This window comes from Scardinius erythrophthalmus (assembly GCF_964197995.2).
Source record: "Scardinius erythrophthalmus genome assembly, chromosome: 2".
NCBI classification, from domain to species: domain Eukaryota; kingdom Metazoa; phylum Chordata; class Actinopteri; order Cypriniformes; family Leuciscidae; genus Scardinius; species Scardinius erythrophthalmus.
The window spans coordinates 59,259,215-59,280,059 of NC_138222.1; the positions used below are offsets into that span (position 1 = coordinate 59,259,215).

The following is a 20,845-nucleotide window of genomic DNA, read 5'->3' on the forward strand; positions in this document are numbered from 1 at the left end:
ATTCTGAAAACAAAATGTGAGATGTATCATCCAAGATAGTCAAAGACTTCCTAACAACATTCCCTCTCACACAAGAGCCTGTAATCTTTGACCCTAAATGCTATGAAGCTGGGACCTACTTTTAACATTTAATCCATTAAACCAATAGATCACAGCAAAGGTCAAAACAGTTTCAATAAAAGATCTATAAAACATTATCAATATAGATTTATCCACTTCAAAGGACTCAAGCTTCCTCAATAAATATAACCGTTTTGTGCTTTCTATATAATAAGATTTTTGTTTTCCACCCATCTAAGCTCGAACTGACCTTCTCAACTTCTGTACCCGCAATAACTACTTTAGATGGAGTTTCAACAGAATTATAAAATTCTATCGCCATGTCCTTAGTTTTTGAGACGTTAATTTGTAAATGATAACTCTCACGCCAATCCAAAAAATAATTCAAAATGGACCCATGCTCTGTGTCACCTTGCTTTAACAGACTTAGCACCACTGTATCATCGGCATATTTAATAATATGTCTGTCTGGATATTGACTTCTGCACCTCTCTGTATATAAAATAAATGAAAATAATAAAGGTCAAAGTGGACAGCCCACTGAAGAATACAGTTCCCGGGAATGTTCTCCATTTACCCGTACTATTTGAGATCTTCTGGTCAGAAAATCTAAAATCCAGGCCACCAAACCCTTAGGAACATCAAATTCAGAAAGCAAACGTTCAGCTAAAAGAATTGGTTGAATGGTGTTGAACGCTGATGAAAAATCTATAAATAATAAACGAGCATGACGCTTCTTCTTTTTAATTTCTCTGTAATTTCAATGAGGTCTGAAAAATGAAATGACTGATATGACAGAGCTGATCATCAGGCCCAGGGCTTTTATTTTGTTGGGTGGTTTGTAAAACCCTCAAAACAGAGGCTTTATCAATTTGCAGATATTCCTCTGTTTTCAAACTAGAATAAAAATCCCTACTCATATCATTAAAATCATGTGTATCGAATCGCCTAAAAAATCAAAGGCGAAAAAAAAAAAAAATTCTTCTCATTTAAAACATGTTTCAATGATTGTGTCACCCAGGCCTTATTACTTGAGTAGATTCTCACATTTTTCCTAAGTATCACAGACTCTTCACAAAAGTGAATATAACAACTCACAACATCAGCTAGGTCATCATTGTCTACACAAGAAGTTTTAAAAATATATATGAAAAAGTAAATCTAGATTAAGAAGAAGAAGAACTTGGGGCTAGATCTTTGCATTTCTGAAGCCACTTTATCCCGTTCCTTTTGTCTTGTTCTTTGTACCTCAACCTGTCCTCGGATATCTCGGTTTTCCTTGTCCCTGAATCAGTCTTTGTTTGGACTGATTTGCTGTTGTTTGCCTTGCCTGGTTTTGACAACGATTGTGTATGACCCTTCAATAAAAGTACACTTCATTTGGATCCTCAGTCTTCATGCCTCGGAGCATTGTGTAACAAAAGGTAACTTAAAATCATGAATCATATTTCTTCCAACTCATTCCTCACACTAGAAATGGAAGGTCATATAGAGTGCACTGCATTGTGGGACACAGTACTGTATGCACACTGGCAGCAGTAGTAACAATGGTAATAATATGGTATTCTGAATGTTGGGAAATATTCTTTTCCTTGAGGAAATGATGCAATGATAGAGGAATCAAAGACCTATTTCTGAAAAATATCCTTATTTCATGCATCATTTCATGCATAGTGCTCTAATGAAATGCACGTTTCAGCAAAAGCAGAACATCGCTATTCAAGGCGTATACTTTGCAAGGAACGCACACTGTAGAAACGGTATATGAGTATTAAGTTATTCCAAATGCATTATGCAATGCAATATCAATCTGCCTTTACTGCCGCAGGACGATCTGTACCAAACGCACTCGCTTACAGTGCAGCTAAGCATTCCCTTTGCATCAATAAAAACGTTTATGTCGTTCCCGAATGAGATGAAAAAGTAAATCTAGATTAAGACCAGCAGCCAATCTTCATAATGAAGGCCAGTCTGGTGTCGACCACAACTCGCATGCAGCCGGAGCCATTCAAACCAGCTTATCTATGAAAACACCCCATCCACTTTAGCCCAGCACACTTCTATGGAAATAATCCTCTCAACTCAGGTTGATTTCAGCAATGGATCTTCAAGTACCATAAAGCTATGCTGAATGGATTTGGGTTTTTTATTTTAACACAATGAAGCAGTTCATGATGTGAGAATAAATCATTGGAGCCAGGACAGGATTTTCCTTTGCCGATAAGGAAATTATTTTCTGCGGTGTATAATTAACTCTGACTCTGTTTATATTGACCTTTCTCTGGGAGGATCATCGTGATTCAGTTATAGAGATGGACATTTGATGGATGTTTATCTACTGCACATTCAATTTCAGCCCCTCATTAAAAGGCTATATGATCTTATCAATACTCAGAGTGTGCTGGAATATGCATGGGTCAGATAAAGGTGATCTAAGATTAAGTGTAATAAATGATATGGTTTATCAGAAACGAGGGATCATATTATTTATTACACTTAATATTTGACTAATCAGCTGAGCTGGAAAAGCTGATCTGAAGTGGGGGTGAACATGTGCGTCAACTGTGACGTCAGTGTTTTCGAAGTCTTCTTAACTTGTGATTAAAATATCACATGTAATGATTTTGCATGATTACTGTTTTGATAAGTGAATAAATAATCTATGCATTAATGTATTGATCTGAAGATCAAATTTGCATTAAAACAACAAATCAGTAAACTTTATGTGAAAGACAAGATGAAAACCTTCCAGAGATTAATTCAAGCTTAAATCCCCTCAAAAGTGGGTCATTCCTGGTACTCTGTGCCTTTTGGCCAGCATAAAATGTAGAAAATCAAACTCTTTTTTTAAAAGAAGTTTTTGTGTTGATAGGGTGATGAAAACATTTGAGAAAAATATTCTGGTCAAGCTCGGGTAAATAAATGTAACCATTTATTAAACAAAATAAATTAAATGGAAGATCAAAAATGTCCACCCTGTTAGGGACAGATAAGATAATGCCAAAAAGGCATTTTTCTTTACTTTTTAAAGTACTAAATTATTGAAATTCAATTATATTTTCATTGTCACTGTTTTTTTTTGTGTGTGTGTGTGTGTGTGCTGATTTTACGAAATTACTGTAAACCACTTAACAGGGTGGACAAGTGGTATAAAGAATGGATGGATGATCTACTATCGCTCATGTACAACCAATTTTTCTTTATTTTGAACTGGATTTAGATGAGAAACTATATGTAAAACATTGCCAACAAACTTTAAATACACTACTGCTTCAACTTTAGACAAAAATTACTTTCACAATCACTATATGTAAACTTTCAGTAATATAACAGGGTGGACATTCTGATCTAAAATCAGCCACTGCACCGTGTATGAGCAATAAAAAGCTATTGATTTTTTTTTTATATTGCTGTTGTTTTTCTACTAACTTTTTTCCTATTTGCCTTAACAGAGTGGACGTAATAAGGTTGATCACATCAAATCTGCAAAATAAAATTGGAAAAAAATTAGATAGTTAAAATATTCGAGGATCTCACTCACTTGACTGCTTTATATGATGTCATTTAATTTTTCCAACTTTCATTTAAAGGAAAAGTAGTCAAAAAATAACAGTGTGGACAATAGGTTGAGAGGTTAGCTTAATAAGACGTTTATAATTCTTAAAATAAATTGAATAATAATAATAATAAAAAAAAAGTATATATAGGCTATCAGAGAGAATAATTCCTGTGGTCATTAATATACCCAACAATAGAGGAAAAAAAGAGGAAAAAAAGGTATAGTAAGTGTTGTATTTATCATGAAAATAGGCTACACAGGTGGTTACACAAAATTGTGATATATGGTGGTTCAAAATGGTGTAAAATGTTTTTTTGTTTTTTTTCATCAACTTTAATATTTTTAGAGTGGTTATCTACTAAGACAGGTTTATATTGTTCAACATTTTAAGGAAGTAGAAGATCATGCTCTTTACTGGGGACACAAAAGGCACCGAATCCCAGGAATGAACCTAGTACATCATAAAGCTCCCCCTACTGGAAACAACTGAGGTAAACACAATAAACGGCAGAAACACACAAAGACATGATTTTGAGACGTTTTATTCTGGGGTTTTAGATTTAACGTTTAATATTGTGTATGAAAAGCAAATGTTGATGGAGACCCACAGAGAGGTGATCAGAATGAAGTGATCTTAAGTGAAATACATTTACCCAGATATCATATCGTGGTGAATAAAAATAAACATCATTAATTTAAATTATTTGAAAATCGCCAATAGAAACTAAACCAACGTCAAGGCTTGTCTGAGGATGAAGGCATCAGATCCTTCCTTCTCCTTTCAAAACTTCCAGAACATTCCAACACTTCCCTTTAAAAGAACCGGAGACCCTTTCTCTCTTTTTGACACTGTGTGCTCTTAAAGGAATAGTTCACTCTAAAACGAAAAACCATCATCATTTACTCGCGTTTAAAACCAGAATATCTCTCTCGTCTAGAGGCACCTTCACACCAAGGACGATAACTATAAATATAACGTTTTAATAATCGTTCAAATTCTACGAGAATATTCCCACCGAAACTACAATGACAACGACAAAAAGGAACGATATCGGTGGATTCCAGTTTTCAGAACGACATATCCGCTAATTAACAATAAAAACATTGACAGCCAATCAGAATCCAGCCGGCGTTAAAGAGCGCGAACATTTAAAGCGGCAGAAGACATAACGGCTGCGCTGGTTTATAGTAAGCAGAAGGTTGCGTCGACGCTAATATTGTTATTTATAGTTATCGTCCTTGGTTTGAGCTGGCCTTTAAACTAATGTATGTTTTTCACAAGCTGACATATCATCAGAAAACCTGGAATATATGGAGTACTAGGCCTACTTCTAGACAGATCCTGCTCAACTTCACCAAACATACAGAAATTCCTCATACAGGTTTTGAACGACATGAGGGTGAGTAAATGATGAGAGAACTTTATTTTTGAGTGGACTATTTATTACAGGTGTGTGTACAAGAATCTTAACCCACCGGTTTCACAGATAAGGCAGCTAGTCCCAGACTAAAATGCATATTTGAGCTATTTTAAATGAAAGCAACTTGCAGTAATTTATCTAAAAAATATGTCAGTGATATTGTTTTGTCTCACGATTCACACTCGAAATGTTTTATTATTTCTAAGTCTCGTTTATAAAAGCTACTTATATGTCCTAATTGAACTAAGGCCTAAACCTGGCTTAATCTAAGCCCTGTCTGTGAAACCATGCCTCAAAATAAGCACAACTGCATCGATATCTAGGCTTTTATTTAATGAATCCTTCTTGTACTACCCTGGATTTCAAGGTCTTTCAGTGGTTTTAAGGCAAACCTGGTTCTAGTTCAGCACTTTTGCTGGCAGAAACCTATCCGGTCAGTAGCTACAACACATACACTTTGCCATAACATCTTTAAGTTCATTTACTGGCTTTGGTTGATAATTTGGCACATATGCTCCAAATAAAAGAAAAACAAATCATGAATTTGCTTTGAAAGACGTACATCATAAACAGTATTAAAGGGGTGACACATGACAACACAACATACAGAGACATGGACATCGTTCTGTGTAGAGACTAGGCTAATCAGTTGTTCTCACAGTTTCATATTAAGAAGACACTGGACAGCAGTAGTGCATTTTGGGGTCTTAAAATATAGTACAGACCAAACAAGAGGGGGGTCTCTCTCACATATTAATGCCTGTAGAATAAACACAGCATGCATCTTCACCATCACTTATTAGCATCAACAAACACTTTTTAATATATCTTTTATCATGTTTTTTTTAGGCACAGAGAGGAAAAGTCGGGCTTAGCGTGCTAAAGTCAACATGAAACAAAATCACAACCCATTTTACCTTTATAATGTTTGGCGGGACTTATTTTTATCCATTTGGATGGTGAAAAGTGTCCATTATAAATCCAGATCTGAATGCGTGTGCATAGACTATTGGCAAGATTTTAGCAAGACTGCATTTATGTGCATTACCTACAAGCCCAAAAAAATGTCTAAATAGCTATTTGTCGAATCATTCCTGGCCTAGATGACATCATCTGTAAAAGAAAGTCGTTTCAGAGTTATTATATTTCGATGAAAGATTATAAAGACATTCTTTGGCGTAGCGTAATAGGAACGTTAAAAGGGTCGTTTTTGATTCCATGTTGACTCTTCATAGGAGACATCTGACATCCAAATTGGACATAATTTGAGATTGAAAGCCCCCGTTGCACATCCCTCCGTTTATAGGGTGGATGTAAGACGCATACAGTACGATGTTAAAGCTAGCAGTGTGGGTTGTAGACAGAAAAACAGAACATTTATGAGGGGGAAACGAGGGATATTATTAACTCTCTCTCAGATTGAAAGCTACATTTGGAGGCTTTTGGAGAAAACGAGAGGAGAGAGAAAGAAGGAGAAAATGAAAGACGTTTATAAATCGCTCTCTCCGTAGAGGGCGCTGGAGAAGGAGATGTAATCCAGGGCTCCAGAAGCCCCTTCGGGGCCGGTGTACTTGGTCATGCGGCTGATGCAGTACTCGGCCTGCTCAGGTGGGAGTTCACGACGAAGCTCCTCCACAGTGATGAAGGGCTGAAGGACAAGAAGAGACACGTTTTCGTGATTACTTCAAAATCCTCCCTGAGGTTTTGTTTAGACACACGTGGAGTGAAGAGAAACGATAGGTCTTGATCTCACCTTGTCGGAGGCCAGGATCTTGAAGGAGGCCATGACCTGTTCAGCAGTGTCGGTTTCAGCGGTCTCGCGTGTCATGAAGTCGATGAAGGCCTGGAAGGTGACCACGCCCGTGTTGTTGGGGTCCACCAGGGTCATGATGCGGGCAAACTCCACCTCACCCTGTCAGGAAACAGCCAATGAGGTTCAACATACACATTTACTTTTGTGCTCAGTTATTGGTGTTCTGCAAAGCATCTATTAAGGTCCTGGTAGGGGTTGGCAAAATATGAACATGCATTTTTTTTTTAAGTATGATATAGAGGTTTGCTACAAAATCATGTTCAATTAGCCTACCTTTAAAAATGACACCAAAATAATTTATTGAATTATATATATATATATTTTTTTTTTTCAGAATTTAACAAAAATAAAAGAAATATTCAAATGTGTTGAAAAAAAATTCTAATGTGTGATAGGCCTACCTTTATTTAGGACATTTTGTCAAATTATTTGTAGTTATTATTATTATTCATAGTTATTATTTGAAGTAGTAAAACTATGTGATAAAAAATTGGCAAAATATTTGAAAATGAAAAATACTTGTTTTATACCTAAAGGATACCTAAAAATGTTCAAAAGTGTCAGTAAAGACATTCATAATTTTACAAAAGATTTATATTTTAAATAAATGGTCATTTTAATTAAATTTTAATTAATTTTAATTTAATTTTAATTTGTAAAATGTAATTTAAAAATAAAAAGTAATTAATAAAAGGCAATTGCGACTTTTTCTCTCACAGTTCTGACTTTTTTTCTCATAATTGCCAGTTTACATCTCGCAATTCTGACATAATTGCCTTGTATTGCTGATGTTTATATGCTTATGTTAATTGCTTATATTCTGACAGAATTGCTTGATAAAGTCACAATTGCATGTTATAAAGTCAGAATTGTGTGTAATAAAGTCTAAAGCCATTCTGAGAAATAAAGTCAGAATTACGAGATGAAACTACTGTGAGATAAAAAGTCGCTTTTATCTTTTAAATTTTTTTATTTTGTGGGAAAAAACCAGCTAATAAAAATAGCCATTTTAATAATAATTTACAATACTACCATTTTACTGCATCTTTGTTCACATAAACACCGCCTTTGTGAGCTGAAGAGACTTAAAAAAAAAAAAGTATAATTTAACATTTGAATAATTGCATTTAGTGAGGATAAATAATTTGTCACAACATTTTTAAAGGGGTGTGGCTATTGCAAGTGGGCGGAGCTTCCTTTTCACTCACCAGATCGTAACCCATAGAGATCAGACATGCGCGGAAATCGTCGGGGTCCATCATGCCGTTTCTCTTCTGCAAGTTAAAAACAGTAATGAATCCACTTGTACACTACGCTCGGATATGAATGTTGGCGTGCGTCTCACTGACCCTGTCGAAGTGGTTGAAGGAGGCTCTGAACTCGTTGAGCTGCTCCTGGCTGATGCCCTTGGCGTCGCGGGTCAGGATCTGGTTCTCCACCTCGTTGATGGTGCGAGCGATGGTGGTGAGCAGCTGCTCCCATCCCACACGGACATGCTGGAGGAGGTGAATGACGCAATCAGGGAATGTGTGTTTCTTAGGTGTTATGCTCTGTCTTTTTAGCTCTATTTTTTTGGTAACTTTGTAAAGAGTACTTTGGGCAAGGCATTAAAATAAAACTTAAAGGTGCACTGTGCAATATTTAGGAGGATCTTTTGAGGATCGTGTTTCGTCACTATGTTGTTCTTCATGTAAAGAAGCTAGCTAATGTTAGCGAATAAAACACTGACACAATGATGAACAAGTAACAATAATATTCGCAATAATAACATATCTTTTTACTGAATAATTAAGTAAACCTAATTTCTTAATTTATCTTTGTAAAGAAACCTCATTGCTGAACTGGCTACTCTGTGCTGTCTCAGATGACGACATCACTTCCTGTCGGCCACCGTAAATTCTGTTGGTTGCAATTCGTAACCTCACCACTAGATGCCGCTAAAAATTACACACTGCACGTTTATTAATAATATCACGAACAAATATAGGGGAGACCAGGTTAAATCATTAATATATTGTTCAAAAAAGTAAAAATTGCTGATAGCTTCCTGATTTTTATTTGATTCATAATAGTTTTACCATTTAAATTTAGCTAAAAAAGTAATTAAATAATTAAAAATATATATTTTTTTATGTTACCTATATTACAAATATGTTCCTCCTAAATCAGTGTCGATAAAACAAAAGGTTCCCATTGTGACAACTTACCCCGCTATAGGGTCAATATTAGTTCACATTTTAAAAGCTCTGCTGTTGTCAAGACTGAAATGTGTATATGAGTACAGAAATTGATTTTCAAAAATAAATATTCACTGGAAGTGTGACAACTTGCCCCACTCTTCCGTATAACGCAAAACTAAGTTTTGCACTAGAAATGATCATATGGTTCTTCTGAAAATTAAGCCTATCACTGCATCTGGAATCACATACTGTGTGTGTGTGTGTGTGTGTGTGTGTGTGTGTGTGTGTGTGTGTGTGTGTGTGTGTGTGTGTGTGTGTGTGAATACCTCCATGGTGTAGTTGGTGTGTTTGTTGTCGAAGACGAGGGCCTCCTGGATGAGCTGGTGATCTCCCTCCAGTTTGTCAATGTTGGACTTGTAGTTGATGATGTTCTGCTCGTACTGCTTCAGATTATTCATCTGTTCCTCCAGAGAGCCGGAGATATCCACCGACACGTGACCAATCTCCTAATAACAGCAACACAGAGAAAGAAGAGATAGGTAACAAATGTTAATTAGAAGAGGAAGGATAAAAGTCTGTAAAGAAAAAAATGAAACAGCAAACAGTGTCGCTTCACAACCAGGGTAAAAACTAAAAGCTACTAAGAAATTAAACATGGTTATTTTTCCTCCTTATAAGTTATTGGTTATTATAGTAATGTAGAATCTAATTAAAAAAAAAGCATTCAAATAAATGTTAATTGAAATAAAACCTTGTAACTACTTTAGCTTACCTTTACTTGATGTACTGGAACAGAAATCATTCATAAAAATAGACATTTAAAAATAAAATAAAAATATAACAACATTACTAAAACTTTAACTGAAATTGTAATGGGAACAGAAAATATAATAAATATTAACAGAAACTAATTGTAGCTCAAAGATGGTAAAATAACGCTGCTCCTTATGCTGTTTCTGAAGATATTACTGCATTGAAGCTGTACGTGGGCAATACATCTTCAAATGCATAACGAGATAATCAAATGATATCACATATAATTTAATATAGTCACAACGATTTAAACAGTGTTGAACTTGAAAAGATACAATATAGGCCTATATATATATATATAACAAAGTTTTAAACATCACGCAGCAGCATTTAATATAGTTGTCTATGAACAGAGACTGTCTGTGAATTAGTATTTACATCAGGGATGAGCAGGGATGAGCGGTCCTGGAGGGCCAGTGTCCTGTGTCACTACACTATTCCCTCCATTACTCCACTAATATAGTCCACTTGACGGAGTGAATGAAAACGAGTGAGTGAATTCGGACACTGAGTGCCGGAAGGGCTGCAGCTTTTACATAGTTTGTGCTGTTTAATAATGATTTGAAACTCCAGCAGTAATGAAAAGATTTATCTTAAATTATGTCATGGAAACTATGTATAAACCTTAATTTAACTATTTAATAATCAATTTAAAACGGAATTTATACCTGTATGTGTATGATATTATGCTGGATCAAATGGAAAGTGGATGGATGTATGATTCAGCTGCGGCGCCATCTTCTGGTCAGCGCGGGAATTCATTCAGTGCGCGACTCTCACAGTGCATTATGGGTATTCTCTAGCCATTGAGCGTACATCAGTTGTACACTCGTTATTGCGGTGCATTATGGGATTGAATGAGTGGTTTTGGACACCACTACAAATGACTGTACCCTCATAGTGCCCTAATTAACGGGATAGGGGGCGATTTCAGACACAGCCTAATCCTGAAGACACTGATGATCTGGTTCAGGTGTGTTTGATTAGAGTTGGAGCTGAACCCTGCAGGACCGAAGTTGCCCAACCCTGATTTACACGCATTGGTTGAACGAATCAATACACTAAAGCGAATTATACTTCTGAGAGAGCTCATGCTACTTTAGGGCCCTTTCACACCTACCTTAGTTTGGTCCGGATTTTCTGACTTTTCAGTTTGATCCGAATCAATATGAGGTGTGAAAGCTCCCCCTGACCACGGTCCGGACCAAACAGACGACATTTGGTCAGACGAAAATAGGTAGTCTCGGTCCGGATCAAACCGAACAAAGGTTTGGTTAGTTTCTAGTGTGAACGCATTTTCTGTTTGGTTCGGACTTTCAGACCATTTACAGGAAGTTCTAGTGGTTCCCGCAGGATTACTTGAGTCTTCTCCTCCTTTCCTGCCGGCAACGATTAAATGTTCGCACAACGAGGACATTCATTTGGCGAATGTGAACTAGCCTCGAGTATAGTTGGTGCTGCAGGGAGTAATGCCGTAATAATAACAGTATAGTGGCAACGATATGCATCCGTTCATTCATTCTTGTCAAAGTTTTCTTTTTCTTTTTTTTCATTCTTGTCAAAGTTACCCGCCGAACACGCTGATGTTAGACGCACGTCCATTTACAAACCAATCAATGTCAAGATGCAGCCCACATACTGTAGATGATGATGACAGGACGCAAGTATGTCATGTAAAGTCCTTTAGTGCGCTCGCATAATTGCAATGTGAAACCAAACCAAAACTTACCGAATGTATGAAATGTATCAAAACATGAACTTTGATTCGGACTTTCAGGTGTGAAACTTCCCATCACTCATATCCTTCCCATTACACTCAGCACCTGTTGAATAAGCTCACCTCCATCTTGGTCTGAATCCAGGGTCCGATGATGTTGGCCTGAGCGGCGAACGAGCGCCTCAGTCTCTCGTTGGCCTGTTGTCTTGCAACCTCCTCCTGTAGCATCTGGTCTCTGAGGGGAACCAGCTGCCTCACCTACAGATCAGACCGCACAATCTCACACAGTCTGTCCAGTCTCTCACCGAATCAAGTACATTACCAGGGCTGCCAACTTTTGAGTTTACTGGTTTACTGGCAACTAACGTGTTATGGTCATGATATGTCTTTCCTGAGGTAAATGTTAGCCTACATGTGAAAAGTGTCAATTGCATGAGTCTCACACTGAATGCGTGAGAGTTGGCAGCCCTGAAATTGTGTGTGTGCACTCTGTACTCACAGCATCCCATTTGTTGCTGATGTCCTGTGGGCTGAGGACCGTGTATGGATTGACTCCGACCAGCTTGATGCCGTAGGTCTGAGCGATCTTCGTGATCTCGTTCTGGATGCCCATGATGGCAATGCGCTCCTTGTCGGCTTCTGGGATGGTGGCCTTGAACTGGTCGTGAGCTGTGATCAGACTCTGAAAGACAAATGGAGATTAAAAACATTAAAGTTGTACTTACAATAGTTTCTCCGTTCAATAACCAGCAAATGTCTTATAGTAGTGTTTAAACACTCATATTACTCTGAATGGGAGACAAATGTGCAATGTGCAATATGGCGGAACAAGTCCCACCTTCTAAATAAAATAGCCAATCAGCAATTGGTGACGTTATCAGTGTTCTAAGACACACACTTATGACTTGTCCTGAAAAATGCATTTTATTTTTTTCATGATTTCAGCATTTAGAAACAATGTAAGAGAAAGTTGTCAAATTTCATTGGTGATTTCAAATATGAAGTTTAATCATAAGCTTAGTGAACCACTTTGAGAACGGGGTGGATGTTTACCCATTCAGAGAGATAGGGCCTGTACTTCTGTGACTGGAATAGGCCTGGCTGCTCGAGAGGCGTTTCAAAGATGACCAGCAAATGAAATGACTTGGGACTTTGGCATAAACATTGGCGCTTTAAGAGCATTGCACAGAAACACTGGCTTGTGCTTTCACACTGTCTGAGGCTGTTTCTCAAGTCTAAGAACGCAAGAGACTGCAGGCTTTCTCCCATTATTATGGTATTATTTCAAGCTGAATATTCTTTTCACTTGGAAATGCATCTCATTATGTAAGTTTAATGCATTGCAATTGCAGTTTAGTGTCATCTTTAAACCTGCACCTCAATGCACAGTATGTGAAATCAATTGTGCATGAAATGTCCTGCTTCTAACCTGGATTTCCTCAATGCTGTGCACAATGAACATGTCCTGTAGATCCTCCATGGCTCCATCCATCCAGTTGTTGAAGGGCGCCGCCCTCTTGGCGAACTCCAGGTACAGCTGATCAATTGTTTCCCACAGTTTTTCTACACGCTGGTGGAAGAAAGAAGAAAACATTCGACTACAGTAATTTACAAAACACTTTCACAAATCATTTCCTGATAATCTTTTTACTAACAGTCAAACCAAAAATTATTCAGATTTTTTTACTAGTGGGTGCAGGACACTATAGTTCATTTATGTAAGTGAAGATAGAAAAATAAAGTAAACTGTGACACATTATACCCAAAAAGTCTTCATACAGTGACTACCAGTAAAATTAATATAAATTTAGGGCCAAAAATGATTCAGACACTTTGACCTGACCATGTTTTCCTGAAGTGTTTTTTCTTTAATTGCTAATGCGACATTTTTACACCACAGACTGAACAAAATTAAGCATTGCTTGGTAATTGTTTGAGCTAAATTGGTAATTGTGTAGTTAAATTTAACACCTGACAGATATTCAACATAATTAATTTGTGAGACAGTCTAACAGAAGGATGGACAAAACCAGTGAACTATCGATTTGATAACTGAGTTCTTGTCATATTTTATTACCATTTTCTAAACTATAGTGAATAAACTGTGATAATGTGAGAAATGTTGAAGGTGTCTGAATAAATGCTGGTATGACTGGTATTACACTTGCACCTTTACAGTGGGCAGTCAATACATGTCTTCAAACTGTTCTAGATGTGAGTTTGATTCAGGTGTGTAGCGTGTGTGTGTTCACCTCCAGAGAGTCTCTTCTCTTCTGGGTGAGGGTTCCCAGGTTGTCCCACTGGTCACAGATGCCCTGGCAGCGGGCGTTGACTGTAGTGGCATCATGATAGTCCAACTCACTAGTCAGAGAGAAAGACAAATCTGAGCACCTTTGAAAGCTGTATGGAGATCTCTGGATGATTGTGTTAAATGTATAGATTCATTATTGAACCTCATGAAATATATTTTGATGGGGCCCTTCAGAGATTCTGTTGACTATAAGTAACTTTGCAACTACTTATTCTTCGAACCCTAAACCTACCCTTAACAGTCTACTAATAATACTCAACTAGGCTTAATACTCTAATGAAAGTTAGTTGACATGCAGTTGCAATTATTATAATAAATATATTATAGTCAACAGAATGTCTAAAGGGGACCATCAAAATAAAGCGTAACCAAATATATTAACATATAACAACAATATATTATTACTTATTTCATTCTTTTGATTTTGGGGTGAAATATGACCCAGACATGTTTCTGACGGGTTTGGTGAGATTCACCCATTAAAACTCTCTTACTTCAGCTCTTGAGCGATGGCTGCGATCTGCTCCACTCTGTCCTGGTGGGCGGCCAGGTCGCTCTCGAACGCCTCGTGTTTCCTCATGAGAGCCCTGATCTCCATCAGAGAGGCCGTCTCGTAGTCCTTCTGAGACAGCAGGTGCTCCTTTCCTGCAAACAGAGAACCTCAGATCAGCAACGCGTTCTGGATGCCTGCACATGTTCGTTTTGCTGTAAAGATGGAGTCACAGTAGTGACATTTTGCAGGCAATTGACCCTTCGGAGGGAGTTTGATTGACAGGCGATCTGACCAATCATAATCCGCCATTCGCCAAATCCACCATTTTTGTCTGACAAAGCGGTCAGGAGAGTTAGTAGATTAACATTAGAGGATTTGAACTTGAAAAACGGTGTGTACTGACGTCTACGGTTGAAACAACATTCCTTCAGATGTTCATTCATGTTTATTTGACGCTATAAATGAACTAAAAGGAAGAGATGATCGGTTCCCGAGCAGCTTTAACTGAGGATCTGTCAGACACATTAAAGAGCCACAAAACGGTATTTATTGTTTTAATTTCGTTAAAAAATGACCACATTTGAAAGTTGAGACTTTGTTTCATATAAAAAGTAAGCTGGTCTGTCCTGTCTGTCAGTGTCCTCTCTGCTCCGCGATGTATGTTTCACTGTGTGAGAACATGTGTGGCGTGAGAGCGGCAATAGTAACTAAAGGAGAAGGGTCTTTGCGAGCGGTCCATTGTCTAGTGTCAATAGTGTAATGAAGTATGAAGTGGATTTTACCGATAACGATAACTAGGTTGGACCACCCTGACGAATAACCGGTTAATCAACCGATGGATACTGAATGAAAACAAGCATAACACATAAAACAGTACTGAACCATGAAAGTGTTCAATACTTTTTAATATAAAAATATGAATATATTAATTATACCTTGAACGTTCATGTTAGTGTTTTAACTAATTTTAAGAGATACAACTTTATAATGTATTAGTAAATGTTGACATTAATGAACAGTGCTTTTATTAAAGTTAAAAATGGACTCTTATTGTAAAGTGTTACCATTTCATATAAATCCATACATGCTTAAAGTTTGCCATCTTATATATCTACACAAAGGCCATAGCACTGAAATTAGACACGCATATTGCATGTATACTCTCACACGTTATTTGCTTCTATTTTAGGCCACTTGATGATGATCAAAATAACACAATATATTACGGTGATGAAAAAAAAAGAACTGAAATCAAATGCGTTTCTGATTTGACACAAGTTTCTGTCGATCAATCGGTCGACCTCCAGTATGAAGCACAGCTAACACTGAAGTCACTTTCAAACCAAGCATCTTTCTGTTGGTCAACGTTGCGAACCTGTTGTGAAATCTGCTCAGATTTCTCATCTACTCACTAGTCGACTTTTAAAGCCTTGAGTTGATACTCACACTCTTGCAAACTATTCTAACTCAAACTTAACATCTTGAAGTCTCTAAGTAAAAATTGAAAGACTCAGTGGTGACGTTGAAGTCGTACTACCGTTCGTTTATCGCCTACGTTTAGCTTTTTACTTCTGCCGATTTTATTTAGGCTTAAAAATGTACTAAAATTCGTGTTCATATGAGAAGATTATCCTGATGCACAAAACATGTAAGAATCATAAACTTTTGTTGCAAAATCTGCATGGGAAAAAATTCATGATTGCGTGGATTCCTATTAAAATGACAAAAGTATATTTTCCAAGTATTCTTTATGTAATAATAAGTGTACTAATATAAATGCAAGTGTATGATTTCAATATCTCTTGGGACTAAATTGGCCCATGTTTTACTTATAAAAGTATTTGTACCAGTATTAGTGTCCCAGTACTGAACTTTAACCAGTAGTAAAAGTTTTGGTCTCACGAAAAATTCCAGATAACGTGGATTCCTATTGAACTGACAACACACAACGCTAAATGTGACCGCACATTGGGTCTCATTCATGAAACATTCGTAAATATACTAGTAAATATGTGAGTGATTTGCGCGTAAAGAGACCTTCCTGAAAACTCTTCTCCTGATTCACAAATACTTCGTAAATGTCAGATGTGATAGTGAAATGTGTGTGTGTGTTAATGAATTCCAATCAGTCGTAAATGGGACGCGCGTGCACGCTCATTCTCAATTACCATAAATCCCGCCCATTAAATCCGACTGACAACTATATATGGGCATCATATTATGACACCAAACGAAGGATTTCAACATGTCTTCTCAAAAGCGAATGAAAAAGAGAAATTTCTCAGATGCAGAAATTGAAGTTTTATGATCAGAAGTTCATTCAAAACGCCACATATTATTTTCATAAATGAGAGCTATTACTGGCTCTCACAATAAAAGTAAAAAGAAAAACCATATATAATTACTATATCTAATATTTTTTCAAAATGTTGTTTAAATATGTACCCGATTAAGGTGAATTAAAATGCAGCCTTATTAATGAGCAAAACGCTCGGATGTTAAACGCACTATTTATGCGTGGCTGGGAGCAGGTGTAGGTTTCTTTCGTACCAACTAACATTTGGAAAATACAAACATTTTAATGAATCCGAAAATGTACGCCAGAACCACTTTACACACGATTTACACAAAAATTCGTTCTGCTCGTGTTTCATGAATAAGGCCCATTAAGTGTAAGCAACACATAAATCACACATACTGCTCACAGCGCTTTACCAGCGATCTACAGTATTCCTTTTTTGAAAGTGTGAAAGGATTATGTATTTTAGAGATGAATGGGAACGCTAACAGATGGTTTTCCCCAGGTATTGTAAACCTCCTAGATTTGAACCGTTGTGTAAACTGAGCTTGAGTACCTGAGGTCCAGGACTCGTGCAGGGAGCATTTCTGCTTGAACTTCTCGGCCAGATGATCGAGTCTCTCCAGACGACGGATCTCAGTGAGGAGCCATTCCTCATAGCCCTTCTCCACCTGCTCCAGACCTTTCCAGGCATTAGCAATGTCCTGCAACAAAACACAAAACATGCGCTTAGTTTCGAATCGTACTTTGATCAATGAGTCAAATCTCAATCAATTTACACGATTCACTGTAAAAAGTGTTCAGTTCACTTTAAAAAAAATTAAGGAAACATGTCGCCTTAAAATTAAGTAAATAAACTCAATGCTTAATTGAAAAAAATCCACATTACTTAATTTTTTCGATGAAGCATGAAGTTTATTTACGTAATAATTTTAAAGCAACCGGTTTCCTCAATTTTTTTAAACTTAAGTCAACTGATCACTTTTTACAGTGTTTGATTGGCTGATTTCTAAGGAGTGGGAGTGGCTGTTCATAAAGTCAAGCTGCTGGCAGTTTTCAACCAATGCTTAGGAACAGCATACAGAAGATGCTTTTCTAAAGGGTCAGAATTGGGGCGAAAAGAAGAAACCTAAGTTTTGCAATGGGTTTCATGACTTACCGACACCATCTTCCCCTCGGAGGGCATGAAGGCCGGGCGGTTGCTCAAGCGGAGCTTCGTCTGCAGGGTGTTGAAGTTGATCTCCAGCTGGCATTTCTCCTGAACGCGTGGAGGCTTGTGGACGCGCCTGTAGTCCCGGAAATCCTCCAGCTTTTGCTGCATGGCTCGCATGGTCTGCTCCGCCACACGGTTCTCCAGCCACGGGATGGTGCGACGGATCCACTCCAACAACTACAGAGGTTAAGACGGAGAATGATGTTGGGAGGATTAGAAGGAACAAGATTAGGTTTTTTCCAAACCCTAGTGAGATGCCACCTAAACGGCTCCTGACGGGAAACAGTATATAAATATGCTTTCTTAAGAGAGCAAATCACTTCTTTTTTGGGGGGAAATTATATTTATTCTCAATGTTGATTTTCATTTACTATTTTCTTTCTTATTTAAAACAGCATCAATTAGAGGCTGTAAAATAAATCTAAAAGTGGACATATAGTCATAAAAAAAATGAGATTGGAAGAAAAAATTTACGCAGACAAACTTTGCATTTGAACGCAAAACATTCGAACGCAAAAGATTTGCAAGCGAATGCTGAGTTTTTCTGGGGAACCCCGGCCCAAACTTTTACGAGTGGATGCAAAAGCATTGAAATGTATTTTTTTCCTCACATCTCTTTTTTTTTTTATCAGCAAAATACCATAATTATGCTGCCTTATGAGATTACGTGTTTTTTGCAAAATTTGAGGCTGTATTGTATGTATCATTTGCACTAAAACACCAAAAGTTTTCATCCGAAATGGCCGGCAAATTTAAGGGAAGTGTCATTTGATAGATTTTTTGTGTACATTTATGCATTTGGCAATGCAAACTGCTATGTTTCAAGGCTACAGCAGTTTGGAATTGCTAGCACCAGTTAAACAATCATAAAAACCTGTGTTTTACTTACTACCCTGGCTGAAAACTTACATTTAAAGTAGCCGGCTAGTCTCCAAAACCATCAATCCACACCAGCGTGACTTGTGGAAACCAGCTTGCTGACTGGTTAGGCTGGTTTAAGATGCGTTTCTTATTGAAAAGTACTGATATAAAAGAGTTACACTTATAGAAAAGATACTATTTCAATGTGTGTAATATGTATTTTGTCTGAGTACGAGTCCTAAAACCCAGAAACGAGTTAGCATTTTTGCACTTCCAGTTGTCTTGTCTTACTGGGTTTTTGGTTTAATGCCTGAAATAAGATCTGCGGGGAACACAAGCTCAAGACATTTTCATTGTACGACACAGAATCAGTAATTCACTATTTATTTATTTTTTTACTCCTTTACACTGTCACTGAAAAAGGCGGTTGCCATCAAGTGGCTAAATGGGACTAGGGAACTTTTCGGGAACATTAAACATCATCAAGCTGACCGGTAAAACTCATCTACTCACTTTTACAGTTTATAATAACACACTTGCAAACTATTCTAACTCGTCTTTGGAATTTTGGAACGTTTGGAACACTCTATTGGAATCACAGGTTTGTGAAACACAGGCAGATGTCCTCACCTCACTGGCCAGTTTCTCATACTCCTCCATCAGCCTCTCGTTCTCCTGGTTCACAGCCAGAACCTTGCAGATTCTGTTAGCAGCCGTCTCGGCCTGACGAGAGACGGAGAAAACCAGCAGCTCATTTAATGACAACCAATTCTGTGTAGAGTTAATGCGCCTGTATCCACGTCTCCTCACTTCATTTACTTTAATTCACACGTTCATTTACTCTGCGTTACGCTGGAGTGCGTCTTGAAGCTCAATGTATTACTGAAATCATTTCCCTTCAATCATTTACACGAACTGATCCCAGTTTGTACATCTTACACTGCAATGATGATAGCCTTTTTAGTTTGAGAAATTGAATTCAAATGAAATCTGATTTGTGGCGACTTTTTACCTGTTCGGCACCGGCGAAAGCATGGTAAAAGCAGGACACGTAGGTCATGATGGCTTTCTCATCAGGTTTAGGGGTGTTAACAATGTCTGAGGACAAAAGTAAGAGAGAATCAAGTTGAATTGAAGTCTGCGGTCACCTCGGGCAACTTGGTTTGTCAAGATTACATTTTAATATTTCAAATCAGCAATAAAACTCCACAACCTTGGTATCATACATTTCTACTTTTTTTAACCTGCTAACAACACCGGTGGTGTATATATATATATATATATATATATATATATATATATATATATATATATATATATATATATACATACATACATACATACATACATATATATATATATATATATTCTCCATAAATAAACTTTAATCTTGACAAACTATTGATCATTAGAAATCTCATGCCTTTAATATGAAATATGATCTCTCTTACGCATCCACTGAGAAAAAGCTAACAGGTTAAGCTCAAATTATACTATAAAGTTGTGCTTTTCCGGCTAGTCCAGATACTGCAAAAGTACCTGGAGTAAACAGTCTTATCAAAAAGATGACTGGCTCTTTTAAATGAAAGGCGGGAGTTAATTTTGTGTCACATGCATCTCCTCCTCCTAATATTGCATGAAGGTTAACTGGTTTTAAAACCCAATTTCAGATGTTTTAAGACCTGTACAAATACAATGAATACTGTATGCCCAGAACCATATAATCTCAAAATAAATTTAGTACATCTCAGATTTTTTTACTTAATTATTAAACAAGTGCAATAATTAAACAAGTGCAATAAACTGATTGTCGTGGCAATACTAGTAAAATCGATATAATGAACGTGTTAAATAATGTTCTGTCTTTTGTTTTGGGGCTGCCAAGAGAAAAGCCTCAAGAGTTTGCTTTGAATTAAATGCCAATAATACCAATTATTTCATTAAATACCAATAATAAACAAACAAACAAAAGATTTTGTGCTTAATGCAGGATACTCGATAAACAAGCCCGGGACTTTTATTTTGAAATGTCTATGCTTTTACTACATCCTGCTGCTCATGAAAAAGATGAGGGGGATCAAAAATGCACTCTTACAACCAGCTAA

The 20,845-nt window shown here is 37.1% G+C and overlaps 1 protein-coding gene across 1 annotated transcript in view; it reads right to left on the reverse strand.

Moving 5' to 3' along the window:
* Nucleotides 1-4,145: 4,145 nt before the first annotated feature.
* Nucleotides 4,146-20,845, reverse strand: part of actn3b (actinin alpha 3b) — a 60,880-nt gene continuing 44,180 nt past the window's right edge. The window contains exons 8-21 of the mRNA XM_081358677.1: nucleotides 19,753-19,838; nucleotides 19,371-19,463; nucleotides 17,826-18,056; nucleotides 17,223-17,370; nucleotides 14,369-14,519; nucleotides 13,816-13,924; nucleotides 12,993-13,133; nucleotides 12,063-12,245; nucleotides 11,687-11,821; nucleotides 9,360-9,539; nucleotides 8,203-8,349; nucleotides 8,062-8,127; nucleotides 6,794-6,952; nucleotides 4,146-6,688 (exon numbers count right to left, since the gene is read on the reverse strand). Of these exons, the coding sequence (XP_081214803.1) occupies nucleotides 6,530-6,688; nucleotides 6,794-6,952; nucleotides 8,062-8,127; nucleotides 8,203-8,349; nucleotides 9,360-9,539; nucleotides 11,687-11,821; nucleotides 12,063-12,245; nucleotides 12,993-13,133; nucleotides 13,816-13,924; nucleotides 14,369-14,519; nucleotides 17,223-17,370; nucleotides 17,826-18,056; nucleotides 19,371-19,463; nucleotides 19,753-19,838 (1,988 nt within the window). The 3' untranslated portion in view covers nucleotides 4,146-6,529. The remainder of the gene's footprint in view (nucleotides 6,689-6,793; nucleotides 6,953-8,061; nucleotides 8,128-8,202; nucleotides 8,350-9,359; nucleotides 9,540-11,686; nucleotides 11,822-12,062; nucleotides 12,246-12,992; nucleotides 13,134-13,815; nucleotides 13,925-14,368; nucleotides 14,520-17,222; nucleotides 17,371-17,825; nucleotides 18,057-19,370; nucleotides 19,464-19,752; nucleotides 19,839-20,845) is intronic.